Consider the following 27,115-nt stretch of genomic DNA (forward strand, 5'->3'; position numbering starts at 1 on the left):
AACCAACAATGCAAAACAGTTTCCAACACAGGCAACAAATGGGAGGCTCTTTTTTCCCCCCTAGAATGGATTTCCAAGCCAAACCAGTTATTTTGCACAACAGAATTTCAAGCTTAATTCCTGCAAGATGTTGAAATTAGTCTTCATTTGCTTTCTGCCATCCCTCCACATTTGATGTAATCTACTCAGACCAACGGGAAAAGACATCAGTAATGCTCATGTGTGTTTTAAATCAAAGTTTAATTCAACTCTAATAATAAAAGTACCAATCTGCCCGCATCAGGTAAAACAGAAAAAAGCAAAAGAAAGAGGTACAAGTAAATTTGATTTGCTCAGTAGTCAGTATGGTAAAAAGGACTAGAGAATTTCATTTTCCACAGGCCACCCATTTAACTTCATTTAAACAATGGTTACATAAAACACAGATTTCACACAGTTTTAAAGGGGTTTAATATATGGCACCTATCTGTTTAGGCTGGTGATATGCAACTGCTATGATCCCAGCTGTTTAAGTTATTCAAGCTGCTAAGTAACTTATCTGTTTCATATCATTCCCATTCGCCTCTACTGCCACTTCTCAGCAGATTTGTAGGTAGTACGAATTGGAAGGAGCCACTAGCAGTAACAATGCTCTTTTAGAAGTGTCCAAAATGATAGAAAATAAACAGCTTAATAATATCTTACATTGATGTCTGTGAAACACAGCAACATATACCTAGTCGCCTGGAAAGACAGAATAAGTGTCATAAGTGATACACCGAGTGTGGGGCATTTGGGGTTTGGTCTTTCCAAACTCGGAGAACAAGTAAGATTTTGTTCCAATTTAACAAACTATTGAGGTAGCTGAACAACAGCACCAGTGCTCCAGGCGTGTATAGGCAGCAACATTCAGTTGCCATTTGGACAGACAAGATTGCCCTTGGTTTCTAGAGCCAGATTGATTTTCAAATGGGAGCTTTTATTCCAGAGCATGTCATGGAAACGACCAAGACTGATTTATCTTAGCTAGGTTATCAACTAATGTCAGAATTTAACTCAAAGGTTTATACATGAGAACAACATAATATGCATCACAAAACCGCAGTCGGAATTAATTCTATGCAACCAGAAACCTGCTGAATTCTACACACTGTCGAAGCAGTTCAAAGAACGAAGACTATATTTTCCAGTAATGAGTGGAACTGGCATAGGTCAAGGAATATACACAGATGCTAATTGCTGTTTAAGACTGTGGAAGGTACCACAACTTGTTTCATTGTCTTTAAAGATGGATGCTCCAGCAGAGTTTAATATTTGGCTCCTGAAGTACTAAGCTTAGAATATAGCACTGTTAGAACAAAGCATATTGCATCAACACTGGCAATGCCTGCTTGCCATATCTTATTTGACACTGAATGTATAAATCGGACTTGTACAATTATTCCACAGGCAAGATACAACTGACTGCTAAATAGCACTTGGTCATGATATACAGAAATATGGGATTATACATCAGCATAAAAATTCAAATACAAGTAGTACAAGCATTTACACATTCACGTTTAAAAAAATGTCGCAATTCTGTAAGGCTACTTTGAGTTACATAGTGTTAAAGCCTGTCCCTTTTTTAAAAAATCCTTTGTATTCTCCATTTAAATGCAATCATTCCACATGGCCCTATAATGTTCAGAAAGCTTTAACGTATGCAACACTGAAGGGGGTAAAGGGGAAGCAGGGAATACACCTGAAAAGAATGTTGTATTACAGTGTGCTGGTTACTTTTTATTAAAACCATCTTCTAATTAGTGTCCAATTCTACATGATTTGGCATCCTTCTCCAGTCTGCCTTATCCTACGCTCAGAAAGATGGGGAGAAGATAAAACTACCTCATTACAAAAGGTTTTTGCAGCAAAATGAAAAAAACTCCTTCAAGTCATGGATGTTAAGTATGTTTTAACAAGTATCTCCCTTGCATTTACATATAGTACATATGTGTAATCTGAAACCAGAGTTTATTCACATGACCAGCAAAACAAAACTGAAACCTGAGTGGCCACAAATTTGTTAAAATTGTGTGCAAAACAAATTGTATTTACAATTTTTCAGTTTAGCATCTCAGTAAATTCAGCACTTGAAATATATCCTCGTGCATTTCTAAATTTTAAGACCAGCTTTATCCAGAAAGCTGCTTGTAATATTTCATTGCATCAAATTTGCCAGGTGATATGAGTCTTGTGTAATGGGTAAATATTTCTTGTCCTTTCAACTCAGAAGCCGAGATTCTGAGCCCATGTCCACCAACACTGCCACCCCACCCCACAATACTTCCTGCTTACACTATCCTGCCAAGCACGTAGCTGGAGCGTTACTGAATAATTCAGCAGCTACATGTCTCTCAACTTGTATCGCATTAGATTTACATTACATATATCTGTTGAAAATTCAAGTCATTTTATTGAATTGAAAAACCATAGCATGCACTATGGCTTTCATACATTAATGTCTGGCCAGCTTTCTGCAACAGCTCAGATCAAATGTAAATTGTCTAAATTTTATTAATATGTTTTTAAAGTATTTCAATTGTGTATTTTTTTGAAAATATTACGAAAATCCTGTTTAAGGATTTACATTTACGCGTGGATGCCTTGAAGAAGAATTTTATATTCCAAGCTGAAAGCTGGTTCTGACAAGAAGTTACAATCGAAAACATCAACAGTTTAAACTTGCAACACAGACTCTGCCAGACCTGCTGAAATTAATTTCCAACATTTTCTGTTTCTCAAATTAAGATTTCCAGTATTAGTAATATTTCTGCTCTACATGTAAATTGGAGTTAATTTACGAAGATACATTCCAGACAGCCTATTCAATCCAATTCTCTTCGTAAGTGATATGCAAATCAATTTGGCAATATACACAAATCAACAATGTGCACAATTATTGAAAGAATATTTTAGACATTATTAAACTGAAATTTCTGAATAGAAGGGGGGGAAAAAGTATTTCTTTTGGTGTCACCCTAAACCAATTTGACAAACTGACTACATGCTCCAGTTTTATAGATATATTTTGTAAACATACTGGCAATTATCACTATTTTCATGGTTACAAACCTCTATAATCCTAAGGGCAGTTCTTCATTTTTGCAAAGCCCTTTAAGGCTTTTCTCAGTTAGACTACAGTTGCATATATGCTTTGACAATGAGAAATGGAAAGCAGTCATGATTTTTTTTTAAAATAGCAAAACAAAAAAAAAAGCTCCTGCATATTAAACTTTCTTTTAAGAATTTGTCAGTTCTTGAGAAACAAACTGCTTCAGTCTTTCAAGGTACTGTCCATAGAGCTCCACATCATTGTGACCAGCTCCCTCTACCCACAGTGGTTCTACCGGCCTTTGACATTGCTCATACAACGCAAGCCCATGTGAGAAGTCGATTACTTCATCTTCAGTCCCATGGATGACCAGCACTGGAGAGGCTATTTTCGAAATCTTGTCAATGCTGTCGGGAGAAATTAAAATTTAGATTCATTGAATGCCATGGTGAAGAAGTCAGTGTGCTTACTCTATTAGAAAGGCCAATCAAGCCCAAAACTTTACATTTAACACTGTTGCTATTTCTACTTTAGCACCCACTAATAATTCCTTACTTCAGCTATTCCCAGAGACCACCATTAAAGCAGACGTCAGGTTAATGTCGAGGTTTATTCAACATTAAAAATTCAGTGCTTGCAAGGTGAAATGCAGGATCATGTTTCAGTAGCGCTGACTAATAAATGCATTTTAAAAACCAGCATAATTCTATAAATGATGACATACAACTTAGTTTAAATGGTATACTGAATTTAAAAATCTAAAAACTCTATATTGTTACAATAACAAGATTGTTATACGTTGAGACTGTCTTTAAGATAAGAAAAACAGTCATATGGTATGTGCCTGACAATAAGCCAGGGTAGTTTGACTGTTAAAAGACTAAAGGCAGCCTACAGAGTTTTACTGGGAAGAAAGCTACAACGAGGCCATTCCTGGAGAAATACAAGTACGGTGTGCTAACAGTGGAACCAGTCTCCAAAGTCCCAAAAAAAGTGTCAGGGTGAAAACAGTTTTACTTCAAACTGTCCATCTAGCGAGGAGAGAAAGAGTTGGGTTTTCAAGGAAAGCTAATCAACATCTCCACCTGGATGCAAGGTCCATGTGATTTACATTGCCACAGAGATGGGTTTGAAAGACAGCTCTCCATGACGTACCTAAAAACACTCAGACACAGTTGAACTGTCCAGGTCCGAGGTGGCTTAAATTAAGAGAGTATGAATGAACTGAGATGACTAAAGTCTGTGGTTCACTGCATTGGAATGAGAACAAAAGCTCACACTTGGGATTGAAAGGATCCAATTGGGAGGGAGACAAAACAAGGCAAGACAATTTGACCAATCTTAATGAGAGAAAGAAGTTGCCCAGGAACTTGAGGCACGTCAGTTCTTGGGTTACATGTTTCCAGACAGGGAAAGAAAAAGATTGTAAGTATATCCTTGGAAGTCAAGCAACTTAGACTGATTATAGGAGAACTGAATGTTTACCTGAAGTACACTGTAAAATGAAGCCAGGCTGGTATTTTCTCCTTTGTGTTAAAACCTCTGCTTTCTAGTTTAACAAACTACTTGCCTTATAGTGATGTTTACAAATTCATGTTTTTAGTCTGTTTACTACAGTAAATATATTAATATGCAAAATCTCGTGTGATCCATGCAGCTAATTAATAGCTAGAATTTGTTTCTTTCAAGTTACTGATCTCTATGGGGATCCTAACAACATACCAAAACTGCATTTTGCATTTCTTACACCTGCAAATACGATCTTTATACATGAAACATATGAGCCTCATCCACAGAATTCCGGACATCATGCTTAAGGAGGCAAAAAATTCAGAAGACCTGAAGCAATTTGAAGCTGATGTAATGACTTTTGGCAATAAATTCACAAACTCCCAAAAAATCAGATAAAACACAGGAAAACAACAATACTTTGAGAGACAGATAGTGCTCCAATGAGGAAGGAAGGGTATCCTGAGTTATACAGTCTCAAGGTTACCTGAAAACTGATCATTATACTTGTGGATATTTCCACCAACAGGATAATACAACTGAGCCATAGATCAATGGTTAATGCTCTTAGCTTGGAATCAGAAGGTTGTTGGTATAAGTCCCACTTCAAGACCTTGGAACACATACACATTTAAGAAAAAAAAAATCCATGCTGGCATCCTGTGCAGTACAGATGGAGTGCTGCACTGTTAAGGGTTCATTGTAAATGACATATCATTTCATTATGCTGAAGCTATAGAAGACTTACTAAATGTAGCACCACATTATTTGAACTAGACAAATCTAACGATAGAGTGAGCTATAGAGTTGCAACTTCATGGAAAGAGGCCCATTGGCCCATGGTGCCTGTGCGGGTCAAACATCAATCTGTTCCTGCTCCATTTTCCATGACGTAGCCCATTGCTTTGTATGTTATTGCATTTCAAATGTTCACCTAAACACCTTTTCTCTAAACCTCCTGCTCCTTACCTTGTAACAATGCCCTGATTAATGACTCCCTAAGAGGAAACATGCTCCTCATGTACCCTATTCATTCAGTCAGAATGTTGTGCACGTCAATTAGATTCCCCTTCAGTGTTCTCTGCACAAAGGAAAACAATCGCAGCCTGATATCTCATGATAGCTGAATTATTCCAGCTCAGGAAACATTCTGGTCAGTCTCTTTCAGTGCCCCCTCTAGTACAATCACACTCATCCCACAGTGTGGTAACCAGAATTGCGCGCTTCAGTTGCAGTCTGGCTATCATTGTATACAGCTCCATCCTAACACCCTTGCCCTTGTAATCAATGCCTTGACTAAAGAAGGCATTTACCCACCCCCCCCATACCTTTTATGACCTTATCCACTTGTGCTGCTGGCTGCAAGAATCTGTAGACATGCACACCAAGGTCCTCTGAATTTCCTAGGCCCCTATCATTGGATACTTAATATTGGGGAAATTGAAATCCTCAACAATTATTATCCTTTCATTTCCACAATTCCGAGATGTGCCTTTTTATATGTCAAACTGTCTAGGAGATCTATATATATAGACACACACACACACACACACACACACACACACACACACACAAAGTGAATGCATCTTCTGGTGTCATTTGAGGAGCTTTCTAAGCTATCATCTTTTCTTAGTACAATAATTACTCCTTGACCAATATTGTGATATCAGCCCTTTTTACATCCCACCCTGTAACTCACCTAAAGTTTCCATATCAAGCTGCCAATACTGTCCCTCCCTTGATCATGTCTCTTGATGTTCTGATGGGTTAATCAATGACCGCATCTCATATGCATGGCTGCAATACTTCTCGCGTTCTAATAAATACCATCCAGCCTTACTGTGCTCCCTTGTACCTCACTTTGGTTATATTCAAAGAACCTTCTACTTGTAAGCATACGGCTTTCAGAGTGACCCAGAGATTAAAACCCTTGATGTCCTGCATTTTAATCTATCTAGTTCACCAAATTCTGGTTGCAGGAGGTTCTCTCTTTCTACCTTTGTCACTGTAGTTCACATTCCGACCAATCTGATTGTTTACTTCACCACCACCACCACCCACCCCCCCCCCCCCTCCCCAACAATGGCCTGCAGATATTCAGTGACATCCTTAACCCTGGCACCAAGGATACAGCACCCAATGGAGGTGTCACATCTGTGGCTGCAGAAATACCTGGTTATACCTCTCACATTTGAGACTCCTACCATTGTGGTTCTCCCTCTCTTTCTGCTGCCTCCTTATGCAGCCGGGCCATGACCATTCCCCAGGGGAATCTACACTTTCACTACTTTCCAACACAAAATCTGAGGAACATATACGACAAAAGGTTTCAAACATTAACCTTGCTAGCAGTCAGTAATTATCTGTGAAGACTAGAAGAAAAATGACTTACTTGGGGAATGCATCAAAGCAGTATGTCTTTTTGGTATCAGGAAAGGCAACACGCATACCAGACATCAAAGGAGAATGAAGCACAACTGCAGCACATTCATATCGAGCAGCCAGATCCACTGTAGGTACTGTGCCTATACTCTGACCGTACAGGATCACATTCTCTGGACGAATCCCATACCTGTTGAATAGAGAGCAAACCTGCTTTAAACAGTGTTTTTGTTAGGGTTGGGTGGTGCAGTGGACAATAAATGCTGTCCCAGCCAGTGACACGTACTCCTCTCGAATGAATAAAATAAATTAATAATTTGAATAACCTTGTCATCAGTCTACTGTTTCTACCCCCCAACCCAGGGAAGGATTTCTAAAACAAATTATGGTGGCAGGGCAGATAAAGAGAGAAATCAAGTCAGGTCAGAGAAGCAGGTTACCATTATTTTGACTAAAACATTGTCCCACTTTTCACATTGGACTGTAAAGTACAGCTGGAGCTAAATGCAAGCTAACAGCTCTCTTTGCATTACAACAGATCTTCTCCACAGCCAAATTCTGTTTGCTTTGAATCCCTGAAGTAATGCAGAAAGTCATTTATCAGTATGGCCTGGATTCAAATTCAGTTCTCTGTGGAACACGGCCATGTAGCAAGTTGGAAGATTAATTTCACCACAGTGAGTTCTTAAATAACCATGATCTTCGACCAATAAAAAGCACTATTGTTAAAGTTTCCTTTCTTTGAGTAAAGCTTTATAGTAAAGGCTCCAAAAATAAGTTAGTTGAGATGGCCTAATTTTTCTGCATAATTGAAAAGAAACTGTAATCTGCAGGGTATTGGATAATGCAGAAACTAATCTCCATGCTGAAGTGCCTCCAAACACAAAGCACTTAGAAATTCATACAAGTAATACTAGATGTCTCCCGCAGAGAGGTGCCCCATTTATAGAAGTCCAGAAATTCACTGGCATCGGAATGGTAGGACCCCAAGAGACTGTATAAGCAATTCTCATATTTAAACCAGTTTAACCCTTGTAGCTTCCCAGCACAGAACACCACTTGCCTTGTTAGATTACCCCACTCTACAGCACCATGTGGGGCTACATGGGAAGCTCCATTAGCACATTATCAAGCCCAACAACAGCACCTTGGCTACGGATTACCACTCACTTCAGTTGTCAAATTAATCAGAATGATCCATAATAGGCAACTTGTTACTCGCTATCAATTAAAGGAAAGCATAAGCCAGTTTATACATATATAAAGAGGTGCAAGAGGCTATTCAGTCCACTGTGCAAGATTACTGGAAATATATATAAGATGGATAAATTAAACTATGACAGTAATCTAGCAAGTAACACAAAAACAGACAGAAAGAGCTTCTTCAAAAGGAAGAACGAGCAACAATAGTGAACAATGGGTCCTTAGAGAATAAGGTCGGGGACAAAAGCAATAGCAGTAAAGAAATTGCACAGAGGTTGAACAAAATACTTGGCATCAGTCTACATGGTACAGGCTACGAATAGCATTCCACATATATTCAATAATGAAGTGGTTAAAGTGGAGAAGAAATAAACAATAAATATTGCTAGGAACCTAATGGGGTTATAGACCAATAAGTCTCCTGGACTTGCATGGAAGGATTTTGAAGAATGTTGCCACAGGGATGTTCGCTCCACTGGTAGTAATTTTTCAAGAATCCTGGATTCTGGAGAAGCCCAGAGGATTAGTAAACCACTTATTCCAAAAAGGAAGGAAATCAAATAGGAAGTAACCAGAGGCCAGTTAGTTTAACAGCTGTTGTTGGGAAAATAGGAGAAAAGTAATGGCAGGAGGATTTAAAAAGACATATAATAATGAAAGGAGAATCAGCACGGCTTCACAAAGGAGAAATCACGCCTGAAAAATTTATTATAGCTCCTAGAAAAGATGACAAACTGGGTAGATAAAGGGGAACTAGTAAATTTATATATCTGCATTTCCAAAAGACATTTTACAAGATACCATACTTAAGCCTGTTTAATATATAACAGCACATATTGGGGTAGTATATTACCATGGATAGAGGATTGGCTGAGTAATGGAAGAAACAGAGCTGGAACAAAGGGGGCATTTTCAGAATGGCAACTTGAAACTAATGAACTGCCACAAGAATCAGCACTGGAGCCACAATTACTTACAATTTACATTAATGACTTACATGGCAGGAAGTGAACTATCGCCAAGTTTGCAGGTGACAAAAATAGGTATGAAGGCAAGTAGTGGAGACGATAAGGAGTCTAAAGAAAGATATAGACAGGTTAAGAAAGGTGGGCAAAAACTTGGAACATAAAGCTGGAAAATGTAAGGCAATGGGCTTTGGCAGGAAGAATACTGGAGTTGAATTTTTTTTAATGGGAGAAACTGCAGGAAGCTTCAGCACAGAGGGTTTTAAGCGCCTGAATCACAAGCTAGCATCCAAGTTCTATGGGTAATACACTGGCAAATGGAACATCAGGCTTTATTCCAAAGGGAATGGAGTACAAAAATAGGGAGGAAGTCTTGTTAATATTATACAAGGCACTAATCAGACTACAGCTGGAATATACAAATAGTTCTGGTCCCTTATTTAAGGACAGATATATTGGCACGAGAAGCAATCCAGGGAAGGTTCACTAGGTTATTCGAAGGAATCAAATATTAGGGAGGTTGAGTTTATGCTCATTGGACCTCAGAAGAAGGAGAATACCTTGCTGAAACATAAAAGATTCTTAACGGACGTGAAAGATAGGTGCGGAGAGGTTCTTTCTCCTTACGGTACAGTCTAGAACCAAAGGGTATAAATCTCCAAGCAAGGAGATGTCCATTTGGGACAGAAATGAGGAGAAATCTTCTCTCTCAGATAGTGGTAAATCTGTGGAACTCTTTACTGCAGAAGGCGGTCAAGACTAAATTGAACAGTACAATGAAAACTAAAATAGACAGATTTTTAAATCAGTAAAGAAATTATGGGTTATGGGAAAGGCAGGATAATGGAGTTGAGGATTTTTAGATTATCAATAATACTGAATGGCGGACCCAATGGGCCAAATGGCCTACTTCTGCTCCTATATCTTGTGGTAGAAAGAGAAGCTGCGCTTAGACCCACGCCTCTGTTTTTTGTCTGTAGCCAAATTCCTCACCTGTCTCATGTGCCAAAATTCTTTTTGAAAAATTTTTCACAGAACCAGTTTCCACCAGATTTTCAGGAACAGTGTTCCAGATCCTAACAACTTTAAATCGGAAAAGAGATAATGGGAACTGCAGATGCTGGAGAATCCGAGATAACAAAGTGTGGATTTGGATGAACACAGCATGCCAAGCAGCATCTTTGTGCTCCCAAGATGGTGCTTGGCCTGCTGTGTTCATCCAGCTCCACACTTTTTCCATCGGAAAAGAATGTTTTGTCATTCATGTGCCTTAATCCTTGGGATATTTCTAATTCTCAGTGTTGCTCTCTTCTGTGTTTTGGCTACCGTATCCAATGTCAAAATCTTGCAAATCTCTCCAGAAGGCATGAGTTAACTATGCAGCATGAAGATTTTGCAGCTTAGAAAATAGGCACGGGAGTACAATATTCACCCATCAAGCTGTTTTGCTATTCTGGATCATAAGCGATCATCTGCGTAAAGCCATTTTTTTCTTCGTTATCTCCACATTCCTCAGTGTCAGTCTCCAGAAACCTATTGGTTTCTGCCTTGAACCTGCTCAATGATCGAATTTCCACAGCCCTCCAGGGCAGAGATGCCCAAAGGTTCACCACCCTCTGAGCGAAGAAGCTTCCCATCTCGATCTTCAATAGCCTGCCCCTTATCCTCACAGTATGGTTCTAGGGTCACCAACCAGGGAAAACAAGTAATCTATATCCACCCAATCTTGGCCTGGATCTGTTAGAGTGCAAATTGTCCATTTTGTACATGTGCCCCTTTACTGGGAAGCAGTCCCAATACCCCAGGAGTAGGGTATTACCATCCCTGTACCAACTTTTAAAATCTGCTGTTTCTTAATATTTTTCCAAGCTACAGAAACTCCGAAGAGCTTTGTAACATTTTAGAACCATATCATTAGTTCCGACACCGCTCCCCTTCTATTCACAGGACAATTTGCACCATGGTCCTCAACCATTTAAGATGTACACATTTGTTTTGATGTAGATAACATGGATTAATTTATTAAATCCTGGATTATAATGTAAATTGGAACAACGAGTTATGGATGCTGGAAATGTGAAACAAAACTTGCTGCACAATATCAGCAGGTCTGACAGCATCTATGGAGTGAAAGCAGAGTCACTGGACCCAAAACATTTACTCAGCCTTCTTTCCATAGACACTGCCAGATCTGGAACATGTGTGACTGATTCCAACCACACAAAAGTGCATTAAAAACTTGCACTTGCCATATCCAGAGGTACTATTTTTTGTGTTGCTTCCTTTGTTGTACCCGAATGCTTTTTCTTTTAAAGAGAACGGATCCTTCTTCACTTGCCTCTGGTGATATACACTCATGTCTTTACATCACTAGTCAAGTCAAAACTAGAATGATTGAGCTAAACAGCAAGCTGGCCTCAAGCTTTAGTTGCCCTAGATTTGCTTTGTTCAAGTAATTCACAAGCTCAAAAACATACATTGGGGAACAAGCTCTCACAAGGAGGTATGATGTCTCATATTTTTATTAAAATTCACATTTGGAATTTGAGTGTTACAGGAAATGTAGCATTTATTACCCATGCCTTGGCCTAAATATGGCAAGCTTCTTAAACTGTTTAAAGGTTGGAGAGACTGGGCTTGAAGTGACTGAAATGAAGGATAAACGATCCTGAATGGCTATGTTAAGCTGGATGTGGGAAGGATGTTTCCTCTTGCGACTGAGTCCAGAACTAGGAGTCACTGTTTAAAAATTAGGGATTTCCTTTTATTTTGTCAGACAATTATGCAAATTTGGAACATTACTTCAGAAGACGTTGGAGGCAAGATCTTAAATATTTTGAAGAGGTAGATAGGTTATCATCAGGCAAGGCAATCAAAAGGTTATTGGAATAAATGGGAATATAGAATTCAAAACAAACAGATCAGCCACAATCAATCTTATTGAATGGCAAAGCAGGTTTGATCCGAGTTTGTATGTTCATATACACGTTTGCTGTCATTCAGACTGTGAAGGTATTTCTAAGTATTGTTGCATAGCATGTACAGTAGAAATCAGGCCACTGGACTCAACAGATCTTTTCTGCTCTTTACGCTCCACATATATCTCCTCCTTTTCCTCTTCACCTCATTCTAACATGATCCTCTTTTCTCCTCATTCATCTAGTTTCCCCTCTTCTTTTATCTTTTAGAAAGCATAACTGGCACATAATTCACATCTCGAACCCCAAAGCTAATGCTTTGCTTTGTAAGAAGACAGCAAGTTAACATCTGAACACTGCTCATTTTATAATGATGTTCCATAATTTCCAGGTTGACTTTAACACTGAAAACAACATCAGTAGTTTCCAGTAAAGCAACTTTCTCAAATATTTAAAGAACTTAATAAAACTTAATAATAAGCAAGACCATAAACTTGGACATGAACAATGTTAAGACTCAGTAAACCAGTGTGGAATATAAATACAGCTTCCGCTATAAACCAATTCACAAAATATTAACTAAAGTCTTTTTCGGAGTTAAAAATTGACTTTCAATTAAGAGGGAACTTGTGCTCAATAAAAAATGTACACATGTACATTGTGATCACACTACTTCCTAGTTATCTTTCTGTCAAATTTAAACAAAAAAATACCAAGGGCAATTTAGAGATATTTGTCCAGAATAAAATAGCCCAAATATAACTGAATGGTGCCTACATTAGAGCAAAACTACAAGATAACAGCAGTCAATTCTAAAAATATATGGTTAATCCATTTCTCACAACTATTTCTTTCAAACAAAAGATTATGTTAGAAAGCTGAACTCAGTGGCCCTGGTAAAGGAAATAGAAGATTAATTACTGACTAAACATTTCAAGGCCATCACATTTGGTGCATCCCTGAAGTAGGAAATGTAACTTTTCTGCAGTTTCCTTGCAGTGGGAACCAATTGATGGATTCCAACTGAAACTGTAGATTATGCATTTAAACTGGCCATGGAAATTTCGGAATTAAACGTCCTTTCACTCTTCATGTGAGAAAATTTTGGTATCTCACAATAAAGCAGTTTTATCCAAAGCATCATATTGAATTCTTCCCATGCCAAATTATACGATTAATTGACAATTCCAGTTTGATAAACTGAAAATATAGAACTTGCACAGAAAATCAAAAGGTTAACAATACGTCTCTTCTTTATCAAACCAGTTCCCTGAATAATAATTTCCCCACTTATTGCAAACGTTAAAAGGAGTGTATTGAGACACAGAGCCCTAGACCAATGTTCCCAATCAGTATTTAGTGAGCGCATACTACTGCAACATGTTGTCAGTGTTAATACATGAAATGCAGTCAGATTCTTACAGCACAGGAGGCCATTTGATCCGTCATAACTCTGAAATATTTGTCACAGTTATTAGCAATTATTCTCACTCCCCTGGTCTTCTCCCCCCCATAGCCTTACAAATCTTACTCCTTTGAGTGTATTTATCTAACTCCCTTTTGAAAAGGGTTTTTTTTAAAAATTGATTTGCTTCCACCTCCCTTGAGGCAACACATTCCAGATCATAAGAAGTTGCTGTGTTAGAAAATATTTCCTCATATTGTCTCTGGTTCTTCTGCCAGCCACCTAAAACAATTACCAACCTTCTTGCCTCAGAAAACAGTTTCTCTGAAAAAAGCTAAAACAGTTCCTTGGCCTGTCATGACTTTGAACACCACTGTCAATTTTCCTCTGCTTTCAGGGAGTAATGCCAACCACCAACTATTTGACGGAATCGATAGAGAAGAGTCTATCGAATGGTACAAGGCTTAGGGACACAGACTTAAGAATTCCAACAGTGCAGTAAAAGATCATTCAGCCCATCAAATCTGCGCTGACCCACTGAAGAACATCCAGCCCAGACCCACACCCTCTTCCCTTCCCTGTAACCCAACGTGGTGTTTTTGCTATGGTTAAGCCACTCAACCTGCATATTCCTGGAGACCACAGGGTAATTTTTAGCATGCCTAATCCACTTAATCTGCACATCATTGACCTATGGGAGGAAACCCACGAAGGTATGGGAAGAACATGCAAGCTCCATACAATCACTAAAGGCTGGAAGTGAACCCAGGTCCCTGGTGCAGTGAGGTAGCAGTGCTAACCAACTGCCACCACGTCACCCTCAAGAGATGCAGAAAGGGGTTTAGAAAAGTCTAATGCAGCAAAATGATAATTATCTGAAATACCCTGCCTGTAAAGAGTGGTAGAAGCAGAGATGGTTAACAATTCCAAAACCAAAATTGTGTGAACAAGGGAATTAAATTTATATTGCTACAAAGATGGAGCAGGAAGAATAACTCCTTAAGATATGTGATACTTTGAAATGCGCCATGCCCAATTCACCAGAAGCATTTTCAACAGTGACTTAATGGACCTTGAATTAAACTGGGTTTTGGCCTCAGCTGCCAAAGTGCACTAATCTCATTTTCAGAAGCTGAATGCACATATTCAGCAACTAAAGAATGCCAAGTACGCATTATAATGTAGTCGGAGGTACTGGCACAAACCACATTTTCCCACATTTCAGTGAATCTTACTGCATGCTACAGTGGCCTTAGCCACTCCTGGACTTTGAACTGGCTAGTATTTTGAAATAATCCATGAATACAGCAGCAAGTGGACAGGCAGAGTTGGCTCAGAGCCCTCAACAGTTCCTGCAATAAGAATCATTGTCAAAATAATAAAAGGTTCAAATGATCTCAATGTATTGCACTGGAACGGCAATGAGTGCTCCATCCACTGTATGTGTCCGCTCTTCACAAATTTGTGAACCGAATTAGCAATATCTATAAAAGTCAATAATTCAACTACTGAAACACCACTTGAAAATTTTAAAAGGATAGGCAAGTTTGATGAATCATAAGGCATTCCCTGCTAGCATATGTGCAGGTGACTGATCCGCTACAGTAGGGTAGGCAATTGAGGCTAGCAGGATTACAGACTCCTCATATGCTCCAGGTTTCTCTTCATATTATCACATGGTGCAGACAGTAAAATGGAGTTTGTTCCAGGTCCCATAACAAATTACATTAGTTTAATCTTTGTCTGATATGTTCCACAAAACCAGATTGTCAACTGCACCAAAGAAATATAGAATCAACCAATGGTTAGTGTAATGTTTTCAATGTTTGGGGTATCCAGATATCTCTTCCACTATTGATTTGAGACAACCAGACAACTTGCAAATATGGAAATTTATTCCTTTTCATAACAATAACTCAAAGACAAAAAACATGAATTGTGAAACTTATACTGCAGTAAATATATCTGATGTAGAACCATGGTCTGAAATTAGTGGCATTAAGTCCTCAAAGAGGAGATTCAGGCTAAAGGTTTGTGTGTATTGGAAACGACAAGCTCACATAATGCAATTACCCTTCGCATGAAAAAAAAATCAGTGACACACAAAAGGATTTTGACTTGGCTGCCAGAACATGTCACCCACCCACTCTGACCATTGATTAGAAAATCCCATCTTCGCTTAATTGCAGTAAACATTATGTTCAGGGCAGTATGAAAACTCCTATTTAAAACTATTTAATTCATCACGTTGAACAGAGAGGAGAAAAAGGTAGGCATGACAAAGAAACCAGCTGTGTATGTTTGTCAGATGGCCATGATCAGGGCTTCAGTGGCAAATGGAAATATAATTTGTGGCCTGCAATTTCATATTAGTGCTGGACTGCTATATCTAAACAAGGTAGGAGTAGTTTTAAGGCCAGAAACAGCCTAGCAAGGTCCATTTTGTGTACGTACACCCACAATATCATCAGAGAGCTCCAGTACTTTCACTTAGTGACACTGTAGGAATGGCAATGTATTCCAAAGTCAGAATGCTGACTGTTTTGGAAGAAAACTTGGAGGTACAATAGCTCCATTCCATGCAATTGTCCTTCGAAATGGTAATGGTTATGGGCTTTGGTGGTGTAGAAGAACCTGGTGAATTTCTGTTAGGGCACTTTGCAGATAGAACACCCTGGTTCAAGAGGGCTTCTTCATGCTGGATGATGTTAATGTTCAAGTGTTGTAAGATTTTGGGCCAAGAAGTCTACCCTGAGGAACACCAGCAGAGATGCCCTGGAGCCAAGACGACTGATCAACAATGATCTTCCTTTGTGCCAGGTATGACTAACTAGTGGAGTATTTTTCCCCCCAATTCCCACTGACTCCAGCTTTGTTAGAACTCCTTGACATCACACTCAAATGTGACGTTGATGTAAAGGGCAGTCACTCTCATTTCACCTCTGGAATTCGGTTCTGAGAAGGTCAGGAGCTAAGTGGAATCCGTAAACAGGTTATTCTTCAGCAAGTGTTTGTTGATAACACTTGATATTCATCACTTCACTGATAGTATGTGCATGTGTACAGAACATACTTACACAATTTTCTACATTGTTGGGTTGATGCCAGTATTGCAGCTGTACTAGAACTTGGCTGGGGGAGTATCAAGTTCTGGAGCAAAGTCTTCAGTCCTATTGCTGGAATGTTGTCACAGCCTTTGCAGCATCCAGTGCCTCCAACAATTCGTTGATATCATGTGGAGTGAATTGAATTGGCTGCAGACCATCTGTAATGCTGGGGATCTCTGGTGGAGGCCAAAATGGAGCATCTACTTGGTCCTTCTGGTTGAAGATTACTGCAAATGTTTCAGCCTTTTGCACTGGTATGTTGTGTCATTCTGCTATGCCACTCTAAGTGATGGATATCATGGAGGTTTAGTCGCATGCAGACCACAAGGAAAGGATAACAATTTCCTGCCCTAAATTAGTGACCAGATGGATTTTTACGGCAAATCAACAATAGTTTCATGGTCATCATTAAACTTTTAATTCCAGATTTGTATTTAATTCAAATTCCACCATCTGCCACAGTGGGATTTGCAGTCAGGTCCTCAGAAATTACCTGGGTCTCTGACTTCTAGACCGTCAATCATGTGACTAGGCCATTGCCTCCCCTAACCTTTTCTGGTGTGTTTAAGTAGTAACAAATGGCCAAGTCAAAAATCATGCTGGTAAAGTGAGTTAAATGGCAAGTCTATCAACCACTTTATCCCAATCCATTTCCACTGTGATTTAATCTCTTACCTCTCTCCCTACCTTTTTCTTCACTTTTGGTGGTATTACATTACCTTGATTGGGCTTGGTACATAAATTCATTAAGTGGATACATAGATGAAGAGTACCACAGGCAATTTGATGGAGATAGAGAAAACAAAACAACCAATTTCTGTTACAACATAGTCTGGAAAAAAGCTGGGTGACTTGGGCCACAAATTCCAAGCTTCTTAGTTTAAATGTGCACATGCAGATTCCAGAAGTTTCGGCCTGGTTAACCATATAAAGCACCGAGTCCCAGAATTACTAACTACCAAATGCAAAATTCGGACTTCATTTGTTATAGGTTCTGACATACCCAATCACAACATTTCTCACGAAGGTGAAAAGGGTCTCTAAGTGGGGAAATAACTGGATGCAGAGCATCAATTTAAAAAGTTAAAAATTTGTTTTGACCTTAATTCATTAAACATTTAACAGTCACATTTCTCATTTTAATTTGTAAATATGACACAAGGTATTTCCACGAAGGATTAAAATCAGGGATGCTCAGAAGGTCAAAATTGGAAGAAAGAGAGAAACAAGAGGCAGCAATTACAGACATTAGGAAGGAAAACGCATAAGATAAGTATGAAAGCATGGATGAGAACTTGAAAACAGAGGCATTACTTAAGTGCAGTTTAGCAAGTGAGAGAATGGTGGGTGAACATGACTTGGTATGAGTAAGAAGAACAGCATTTTAGATTACTCAAATTTGAAGTAAATGCAGATTTCTGGTTTAGTATCCAGGCGAGCTCAAATTACAGCACCCAATAATTAGGACCAAGACAGTCTGTTAAATACAGACTTTTAAACAACTGTCTCATTAGCTTTGGCCTATTTAGCCTGTTTTAACACCTTGGCCAAAACTCCCCTCAGATAATTGGTATGTCAGCCAGTTGAAAATAAAAAACATTTTTCCCCCAAAGTTATTTAAAATAACCATGCTGTAAGACTCTGACTCCAATGGAAAGAGATTTTGTGAACAATTTACTGTAAAATACACATACAAAAATTTTTGGAATGTACCGTTGATAAGACACAACTTGTTGGCATGTTGTTCTATCAAGTATTGGACTGAAGAGTTTGTTTTTGTGCTGTATAACTATGATTAAGTAAATAACGACAACTGAAATGAATCTAAAACAAGAAAAATATATATGACAATAATGCGTTAAGACTATCTTGACCAATAGTCCATTTCCTACTCTGCTGCCACCTTCATACAAAAGACTTGCTGCCATATTTGGGAAAATGAACCAAATTATTAATGCACACATGGCGGAATTGTTGCTATTTATAGCATTTAATTCATTATGACTAATTAAGGCCCTTTGAACCAGACTACCAAAGTGGGGTAAACTCAAAAAGGTGAATACTAGAATTCTCAAAGAACTAAAATTCTTGCACAGCAGTGAAGTAACAGGAAGAGCTGGCATAAAAGCCCGGTGTTCTAAATGAAGTATGGAGCCAATGCATACTAATCAAAAGTTAAAGATCAACAGGATATTTAAATGGATTGAGATATATGCATACTTAATTGCTAAAACGTATGAAAAATACTTTTGCCCATTAAAAGAGGAAATGGGCCTTGAATTTGCATAGCATATTTGAAAAAGTATTTTACAGCCAATGAAATGCTCTACAAGGGCAATTACTATTCTAAGTGGGAAAGGCTCAGGCAATTTGCTCATATTATTTGCCCACAAACCGGTATATTCCCTATTCCCAATTCCTCCACATCTGATGCCAGGATGAGGCATTCCACTCCCGCACATCCCAGATGTCCACGTTCTTCAAGGACCACAACTTTCCCCACACAGTGGTCAAGAACGCCCTTGACCGCATCTCCCACATTTCCCGCAACACATCCCTCACACCCGACCCCAGAGGATCCCCCTGTTCTCACATACCACCCCACCAACCTCCGGATACAACGCATCATCCTCCGACACTTCCGCCATCTATAATTTGACCCCACCACCCAAGCCATTTTTCCATCCCCACCCTTGTCTGCCTTCCAGAGAGACCACTCTCTCCGCGACTCCCTTGTCCGCTCCATGCGCCCCTCCAACCCCACCACACCCGGCACCTTCCCCTGCAACTGCAGGGAAATGCTACACCTGCCCCCACACCTCCTCCCTCACCCCTATTCCAGGCCCCAAGATGACCTTCTATATCAAGCAGATGTTCACTTGCAGATCTGCCAAGGTGGTATATTGTTTTCACTGTACCCGGTGTGGCTTCCTCTACATTGGGGAAACCCAGCAGAGGCTTGGGGACTGCTTTGCAGAACACCTCCGCTCAGTTCGCAATAAACAACTGCACCTCCCAGTCACAAACCATTTTAACTTCCCCTCCCATTCCTCAGATGACATGTCCATCATGGGCCTCCTGCAGTGCCACAATGATGCCACCCGAAGGTTGCAAGAACAGCAACTCATATTCCGCTTGGGAACCCTGCAGCCCAATGGTATCAATGTGGACTTCACAAGCTTCAAAATCTCCCCTTCCCCCACTGCATCCCAAAACCAGCCCAGCTCGTCCCCTCCCCCCACTGCATCCCAAAACCAGCCCATCCCTTCCTCCCACCTCAAGCCGCACCTCCATTTCCTACCTATTACCTCATCCCGCCTCCTTGACCTGTCCATCTTGCCTGGGCTGACCTATCCCCTCCCTACCTCCTCACCTATACTCTCCTCTCTACCTATCTTCTTTTCTCTCCATCTTTGGTCCGCCTCCCCCTCTCTCCCTATTTATTCCAGTTCCCTCTCTGAAGAAGGGTCTAGGCCCGAAACGTCAGCTTTTGTGCTCCCGAGATGCTGCTTGGCCTGCTGTGTTCATCCAGCTCCACACTTTGTTAGCTAGATAATCTGTGTGGTGATATTGGCTGAGGGGCTAATATTTGTCAGAATAGCAGATAGAACTCCACTATTCAAGTACTACCTTGCTTTTGAAATTCTTCTAGTTTTCAGATTCCTTCACAGCCTCACCTCTCCCCATTTTTTGTCAGCTCCTGCTCTATAACCCACCAAGATTCAATTCACTCTAAAATTTCAATTCTGGCCTCTTAAACATCTATGAATTTAATTGCTGCAAATTTTGTGGCTGTGCCTTCAGCTGCCAAACCCTCATGTTTTGGACTTTCCCCCCACTTAACCTCTCAGACATTTGATATTTCCTTTGTTCTTTAAAGTGCTTCTTAAACCCCACCTCTTTAAACAAGCTTTTAGTCACTAGTCCCATCACATCCTTACTTGCTTCAGTGTGAAATTTTGTTTGATAATGCAGCTTGTAAAAGTGCTGTGACATTAAGGGTGCCATATAAACATAAAGACAAGTCTTTTTCTTCATCTTCTAAATAAGGAAATTAGATCTTCTGCATCCACCTGAGAGAGCAGACAGAGTCTTAATTTCTCATCTGTTTGGAACAGGAACACCAACAATGCAGCATTCCCTCAGCACTGCGTAGGCAGCAGTGGTATTTTGGCTTGATTTAGGTGCAGGGATGGTTAGGAAACTTTGCACATTAGATTGGCTGATGGGTTCATTAAGAATCTTGAAGTGACCAAAAATTCAACCTTTGTGCAATGCATTTAAATACGAAGGAGGCTGAAGCAAGCGGGAGAGGGTGGCATTTTAAAAATTGAGCCGTATGAAACTTTTGACAGTCACCTCCTTACTTCTAACCATTTCACATCTTCAGGTGTAATTATCCAGGAGCCTTTTATCAATAGCTTTACAAATGGATTCAAACGTAGCCTACAGGTACATTTTATTAAATTATGAAAAAAAATTTCTGCCTAAGGTGGGATTGGAGCGTTATATTTGAATTCTTATGTTTCTAAAAAAAGTGTTTTAGCAAACAGACAAACTTGATAATCCCTCAACAAGTGTGAAAGGAGGTACAACTGATCAGACCGTCCACGTTAATTTCTAGACTTCCTCTTTGTCGAGTGGGAATAAGAATTTTACCAAATGGTTTAAACAGCCAATGTGTTCAAATGCCTAAAAGAGAAGTGGGAAGAAAAAAAAGGAGAAAAAAAAATCAAATTGCACAATGTTCTCAACGTAGCTAATAGTTACTTAAAGGCAGAGGAATGTTTAAGGATTATTGTGGGGAAATTGACGGCCTCAGAGAAGCAAACATTTGAAGTGTTTGCTTGCACATTAAATTTTGCCTGAACACAATCATTATAGAATTAAGCACAGGTAGCATCTTAATCTGGAACATCAGGACCTGGCCTTTACTGGACCAGAGAAGGTCACGTGTTGTGGTTAGCACAGGAACTTCTAAACACATTTATAAAGTGCAACACAAACTTCTAAGAAAAACAAATTATTTTACAAAAATTAGATGATATCTTTAGCTGCACAAAGGTTGAATTTTTGGTCATTTCAAGATTCTTAATGAATCCATCAGCCAATCTAATGTGCAAAGTTTCCTAACCCTCCCTGCACCTAAATCAAGCCAAAATACCACTGCTGCCTACACAGTGCTGAGGGAATGCTGCATTGTTGGTGTTGCTGTTCCAAATAAATGAGAAATTAAATTTAGATTCATGCTGCCCACAATCCATCTGCTTTACGTAAGTAAAGTCTGCCCAGAAGTAATGGAGGCAACAAGGTTCTGCTTTTATATTCTATGCCCCTTCCAATAAATAATAACATCCCATTTGCCTTCCTAATCACTTTCTGTACCCGTATGCAACATTTTTATTATCCATGTACCAAGGCAAGATTCCTCTCTGCCAAATTCTGCCATCATTCCTTTTAAATAGAATGCTTCCTTTGTACTTTTCTTTCCAAAATGAATCAGTTTGTGGGAGCTGGGTAGAGGAGCTTAAGCTGTATGGCAATTAAAAAGACAGAAGAAAACTCCCATGAATTCTTAACTATGCCTAAATTCATTAGCACTGTACAAGAAATGGATAGAAAATAGGAAATTTACGATGCAAAACAAACTTCAAAAGGATTTGGATAGGCTGGGTGGAGAAGAACAGAGCAGAGCAGATGGAACATAATTGAAAGGTTATTCAACTTTGGTAGGAATAGCAAAAATGCAGAGATTTTCTTAAAGGTTAGAGATTGGGAAGTTTTTGTACACCAAATAGTGCTCTTGTTCATATGTCACTAAAAGCCATCATGATCCCAGCAGACAATAATGCTAGACAAATCTACCATAGAGATCAGTGGCTGAATAAATTCACAAGAGGCAATTCATAAAAGTATTAAAAGGGTCTGTTACACAAAAGACAAAGTCTGCGTTTCCTGAGGAAATGGGAAAAAAAACAATGTTGGTATTAGCAAAGTTACAGCGTATTTGCAATTTGTGTGCGCACACTGACAGTATTTTCAGAGTGTCAGCAGACAGACAGACAGACAGACAGACATTCTCAGAAGCAAAAACACATTGTTTTTTGTAACTCTTGAATAGTGTAATACAATCTCATTATGTTAAAATCACATTTATTCTAGGTGAAACCTTAGGGACACTCAAACCTTATTGGTGAATCACTTCAATCATCATGCTAAGGTACAGCTATAATCAGTTTCCTTTGGGCAAATTGCAGCACATTTACTAAACGTTATTTTCTTTGTCTATCTAAGAGACTTAAGATATTACCCAAAGTGCTTCTGTCTCCAACAACCTTGGAGGACTTCAGCTCTGGCACCTCTCCAACTGTGGTTTCTAGAGATCTCTTCTCACATTTCTAAGCTGATCAAGTCTTCTCCCTAGCAGTGATGGTTTGGAGACTGCAGCTAATGATACTTCTGAGAAGAGCATTTCTCTGTATGAACCTGCTTCTCGATTCCACTCTCTAGAGGTTGTAAAACTCAAATCAGTAAACACCTTACCAATTCTCTCTCCAGTTGTTTTAGCTAACTTCAAATTACTTCTTATAAAATCAAGCTTTGAACTCCCTGTTCAAAATGGCCTTTGAAAACCGTACAGGTCAGATCTTCACAGGCCTGAAAACTAAAAGCCATTTCTCCTCTACTTCAGAGCTTGGAGTTCTCAAATATAAGTAATATATTATGAACATTCACAAGAAAAGGTAAAATGCAGGGACAGCTAGCAACTACAAAGTACTTATATAAAACCTTGGTAAGACCACACCTGAAGCAGTGTAGGCAGTTTTGGTGTTCTTACTAATGGCAGGATACACTTTCCAATGGAGAAATTGCTACAGGATTCAACAGACTAATTCTCAGAATGGCAGGATTGTCCGGGGAGACTGGGCTGAATTCACCAGAGTTTAGAAGAATAAGAAATTTACAAAGTTCTTAAAAGAGCTAGACTGAGTAGATGCAGAAGAGGTATTGCCCCTGGTTTTGGGGGAGGGATGATGTAGAATCAGGAGACACAATCTCAGAATAAAAGGGGGAAGCTTTGGGAGGAAGAATGTTTTAACTCAGTGTGGAAGACCAAGGATTGAGTATGTTCAAGATAAGACATCAATCAATTTCTAAATAAATAACCTCAAGGGATGTATGGATAGTGCATGAAAAAAAGCCTTCAGGCACATGATCAGCCATGGTGTGGAATGGTAAAGCAAGTCCCAGAAGCTGGATAGCCTACTCCTAAGTCCTTACTGCGGATATCACCATTACAACCTCACTGACTTTGACGATTTCGCATCATTCCAGAAACCAACTGCAATAATATGGCATTAAAATACGGCAGGCCAGTAGATTCTGAATAATTATTTCTTAGACCCTGCCAGTATCTGTACCATGGTAAGTTACTCAAGTTCTGTAGCCATTGTGCATACCTTTCCTGACGGTCGTCAAATTGTCAAAGGAGATGGGTGGCAAAGCAGGTATTTACCTCATGCCACTTAATATGCAGGAAGCAGTTTGGGGACTTGTATAATCCTGCTTCAAATATTCTCAATCTAACTGCTACATTTTGCAAAAGAATGGAATTCCAAATATGTGTGAAGCAGAATACTCATACTTTATTGATTTGAACAACGTATGCACAGCTTCTGGTTTAAAGCCAGATATATTGTGACATCTGTAAGTGCTTTGTTCTTTGCACAGACACTAGCAGCAGCCTCGTATTGCAGTGTTCCAATATCTGGGCGCCACAAAGTTAGGTTGGGAAAGTTAATCTGTAGGTCAGAGCAGATCCAAGTGCTGAATTGTTTTCAAATATCTGAGTTTACCAAAGACCTCTGCTACATTAAGAAAGTAATTCAGTAATAAATGAGACAACGGCATACTTCACTATAATTATTAAAGTTCATTAATATTAGTTTATTACCAAATTAAGACTGTCGGCAAAACATTGAAGTGAGACTACAACAAATCCACAAATTTAAAATATCCAAAGAGAGGCAGTTGTTGACGAAGCCATTATACTTCCCTTCTAAATGCAACTGTAAGAACATAAATCTGCTAAACTCAGAATTTGATGAGATTATATGATTAAGGTTTTGTCTGTTCAGTTTCCATATCATGAGGTATGCATATCAGCAAAGTTTATGTTTAATTGATACTCACATGGTTGAAAGATGGTTTGACAAGTTTTTAATATTCTACACCATAAATCACTGGTTAGAAAAACAGGAGGAAGCCATTCAGTTTCTAGAGCCCATTTTGCTGTTTGATTAGATTGTGGTCAATTTGAACTTCAATTCCATTTGCCTGACTTTGTTTCATTTTCTTGGATACCAGAGTTTTATATTTCCCACAAGAAAAGTATTTCTCTGCACCAAGTTATCCATTCCATTTATCATCATTTTAAGCACCTCAATCTACCAAACTCAAGGCAATACAAGCTACAAAATTATGTAATTGGTCATTGGTCATTGCAATGTAACTTTCAAGTCCTGACATCATTCTGGCTAACCTGTGCTATACTTGTTTCAAGGTTGATATTACTGTCTTGTATTGTGGTGTTCAAAACTGAAGATTCTTCTAGATAGGATCCAAACAAAACTTTCTAAAAATGAAACATCACTTCTGAATTCTAACCAACTTGAAAAGAAAACAGCAGACATTTCATTGGTCTGTTGATTAATTTGTTTTGTAACTGTACATCAACTTCAAGTGATTTGTATACTGGACACAGAAAGCTCTTTGCCCCACATTTCACTTTCTTATGGTTAGTGAAATATTCTCCAATCTGTAATGTTAAAAGAAGTTCTATTTACAGATCACCTATGTTTTGTCAACAAAAATGACCCTGAGCTTCCAGTTGCCTACCAATTCAATGCTCCACTGTATTCCCTAGCCAATATCTGTATTGGGCTTGCAATAGTATTCCAGTGAAGCTCAGCGCAAGCTGGAAGAACAACACCTCATTTTCCACTTGGGAATGTTGCAGCGTTCTGGACTCAATAACGAGTTAAATAATTTTAAGGCCATAGCACCTTCTCTCGACCCCCACACACCAGCTAAACAATGTAGCAGTGAGTGAAGTCAACGACTAAAAACCCCAAGTGAAGTATCAACAATTAACATGATTGACCAACAGAAATTAGACTACAGTTTTGTAATTCATAATTACACTTGAAAATCCTGTTCAGAAAATCCACTATAGAGGTACTAAGTAAACATAATACAGTCTTACTTAAAGTTGGCTCTGAAGGCAATGCCTGTGCTTTTGTATTTTCAAATAAAGTTTAATGTAACGTGTAACAGTGTAATTTTGAAAAGTTACCTTCATTGTACAGTACTATTCAAATTTTTACTGAAAAACACAAACATAGTGCAAAATTAACAAATGCAGTAAGCGATGAAACATGTGGTATGAGGTGGGCTGAAGGAACATTAAAGGAGTACAACTTACCCTTACCAAACTGGAATTAAATTTTACTGTCAAGAATTTTTGTCATAATACAAGCTTTTGTAAATGAGTGATTCTCAGGGATGTCAGCCTTGGGAAGGCTGGCATTTATTGTCAGAGATATCTTGATGTTTAGATTGTTAAAACTATGCTAACACTTAACAGAACATGAGGCAAATGCACCCCAATAAGACCTTGCTAAAAAAAGGATTGTTTGAATCTTCCTTATAAAACCTAGCAAAGGATTTGTTCTCATTATTCTTTAAACTAAATATGTATAACTTCACAATGAATGTTATGAAGTTTTAAAATTAATTTTTTTATACTCTATTAGATGACAGTAATTCATGTCACATATACCTTCTGAAGCTTCGTATTCAAATGGTAGTAATCTAAACTGAAATTTGAATTTAAACTTTAAAAGCACAGGTGAACTGCGATATTTGAAGCTGCATGTGATTTTTCAACTATGTTAATCAACTCTAATTGATGAATTAAGCTGCCAAGTACAGGGCATAGCAGCAGTTAGGCAACTCTCAAAACAGGATGGATGGCGCCTGACATACATCAATTGAAATATCATGTGATTAGGCCCCTTGGTGAGTCACAGTACAACCATAAAAAGAAACCACAAAACCCAAGAGCAACACTGCAAGAGGCAATCAAGTATTGCTGAGATAAAAAAATAAGAACTGCAAATCTAATCTGCTGCAGCACAGCAGTTTGTATAACTGTAAACATTTTGTTTAGTATCTTTAGTCCTTACTTCTACCTAGAAGGATTAGAAAGTGAACATTAAAATATTGGATTTGGTGGCATTTTTCATCATATACTTGCGTACTATCAGAGTCTGGGTTTGGTATAGCTCCATTCTGAAGATAAACCAAATACATTTTGGTGTTTATTAGTCTTGCAGATCCACCATGGTAGAACTTGCCCAAAGCAGTTTTGATCAGCTATTGTAAGGCAATAAGTTCTTCAATATTAGTCATGTTAACCTGAAACTAATTTCAGATCAAAAGCCAACACTTTCCCATAAATTAGCCAGTGACTTCAGCATTTGGGTCAATGG

At 38.9% G+C, this 27,115-nt stretch overlaps 1 protein-coding gene across 1 annotated transcript in view; it reads right to left on the bottom strand.

Moving 5' to 3' along the window:
* Positions 1–254: 254 nt before the first annotated feature.
* LOC125450942 (alpha/beta hydrolase domain-containing protein 17B) overlaps positions 255–27,115 on the bottom strand; it is a 57,260-nt gene continuing 30,399 nt past the window's right edge. Inside the window, exons 2-3 of the mRNA XM_048527423.2 lie at positions 6,975–7,154; positions 255–3,480 (exon numbers count right to left, since the gene is read on the bottom strand). Coding sequence (XP_048383380.1) covers positions 3,261–3,480; positions 6,975–7,154 — 400 coding nt within the window. The 3' untranslated portion in view covers positions 255–3,260. The remainder of the gene's footprint in view (positions 3,481–6,974; positions 7,155–27,115) is intronic.

This window comes from Stegostoma tigrinum, chromosome 3 (genome assembly GCF_030684315.1).
Source record: "Stegostoma tigrinum isolate sSteTig4 chromosome 3, sSteTig4.hap1, whole genome shotgun sequence".
Classification (NCBI taxonomy): Eukaryota; Metazoa; Chordata; class Chondrichthyes; order Orectolobiformes; family Stegostomatidae; genus Stegostoma; species Stegostoma tigrinum.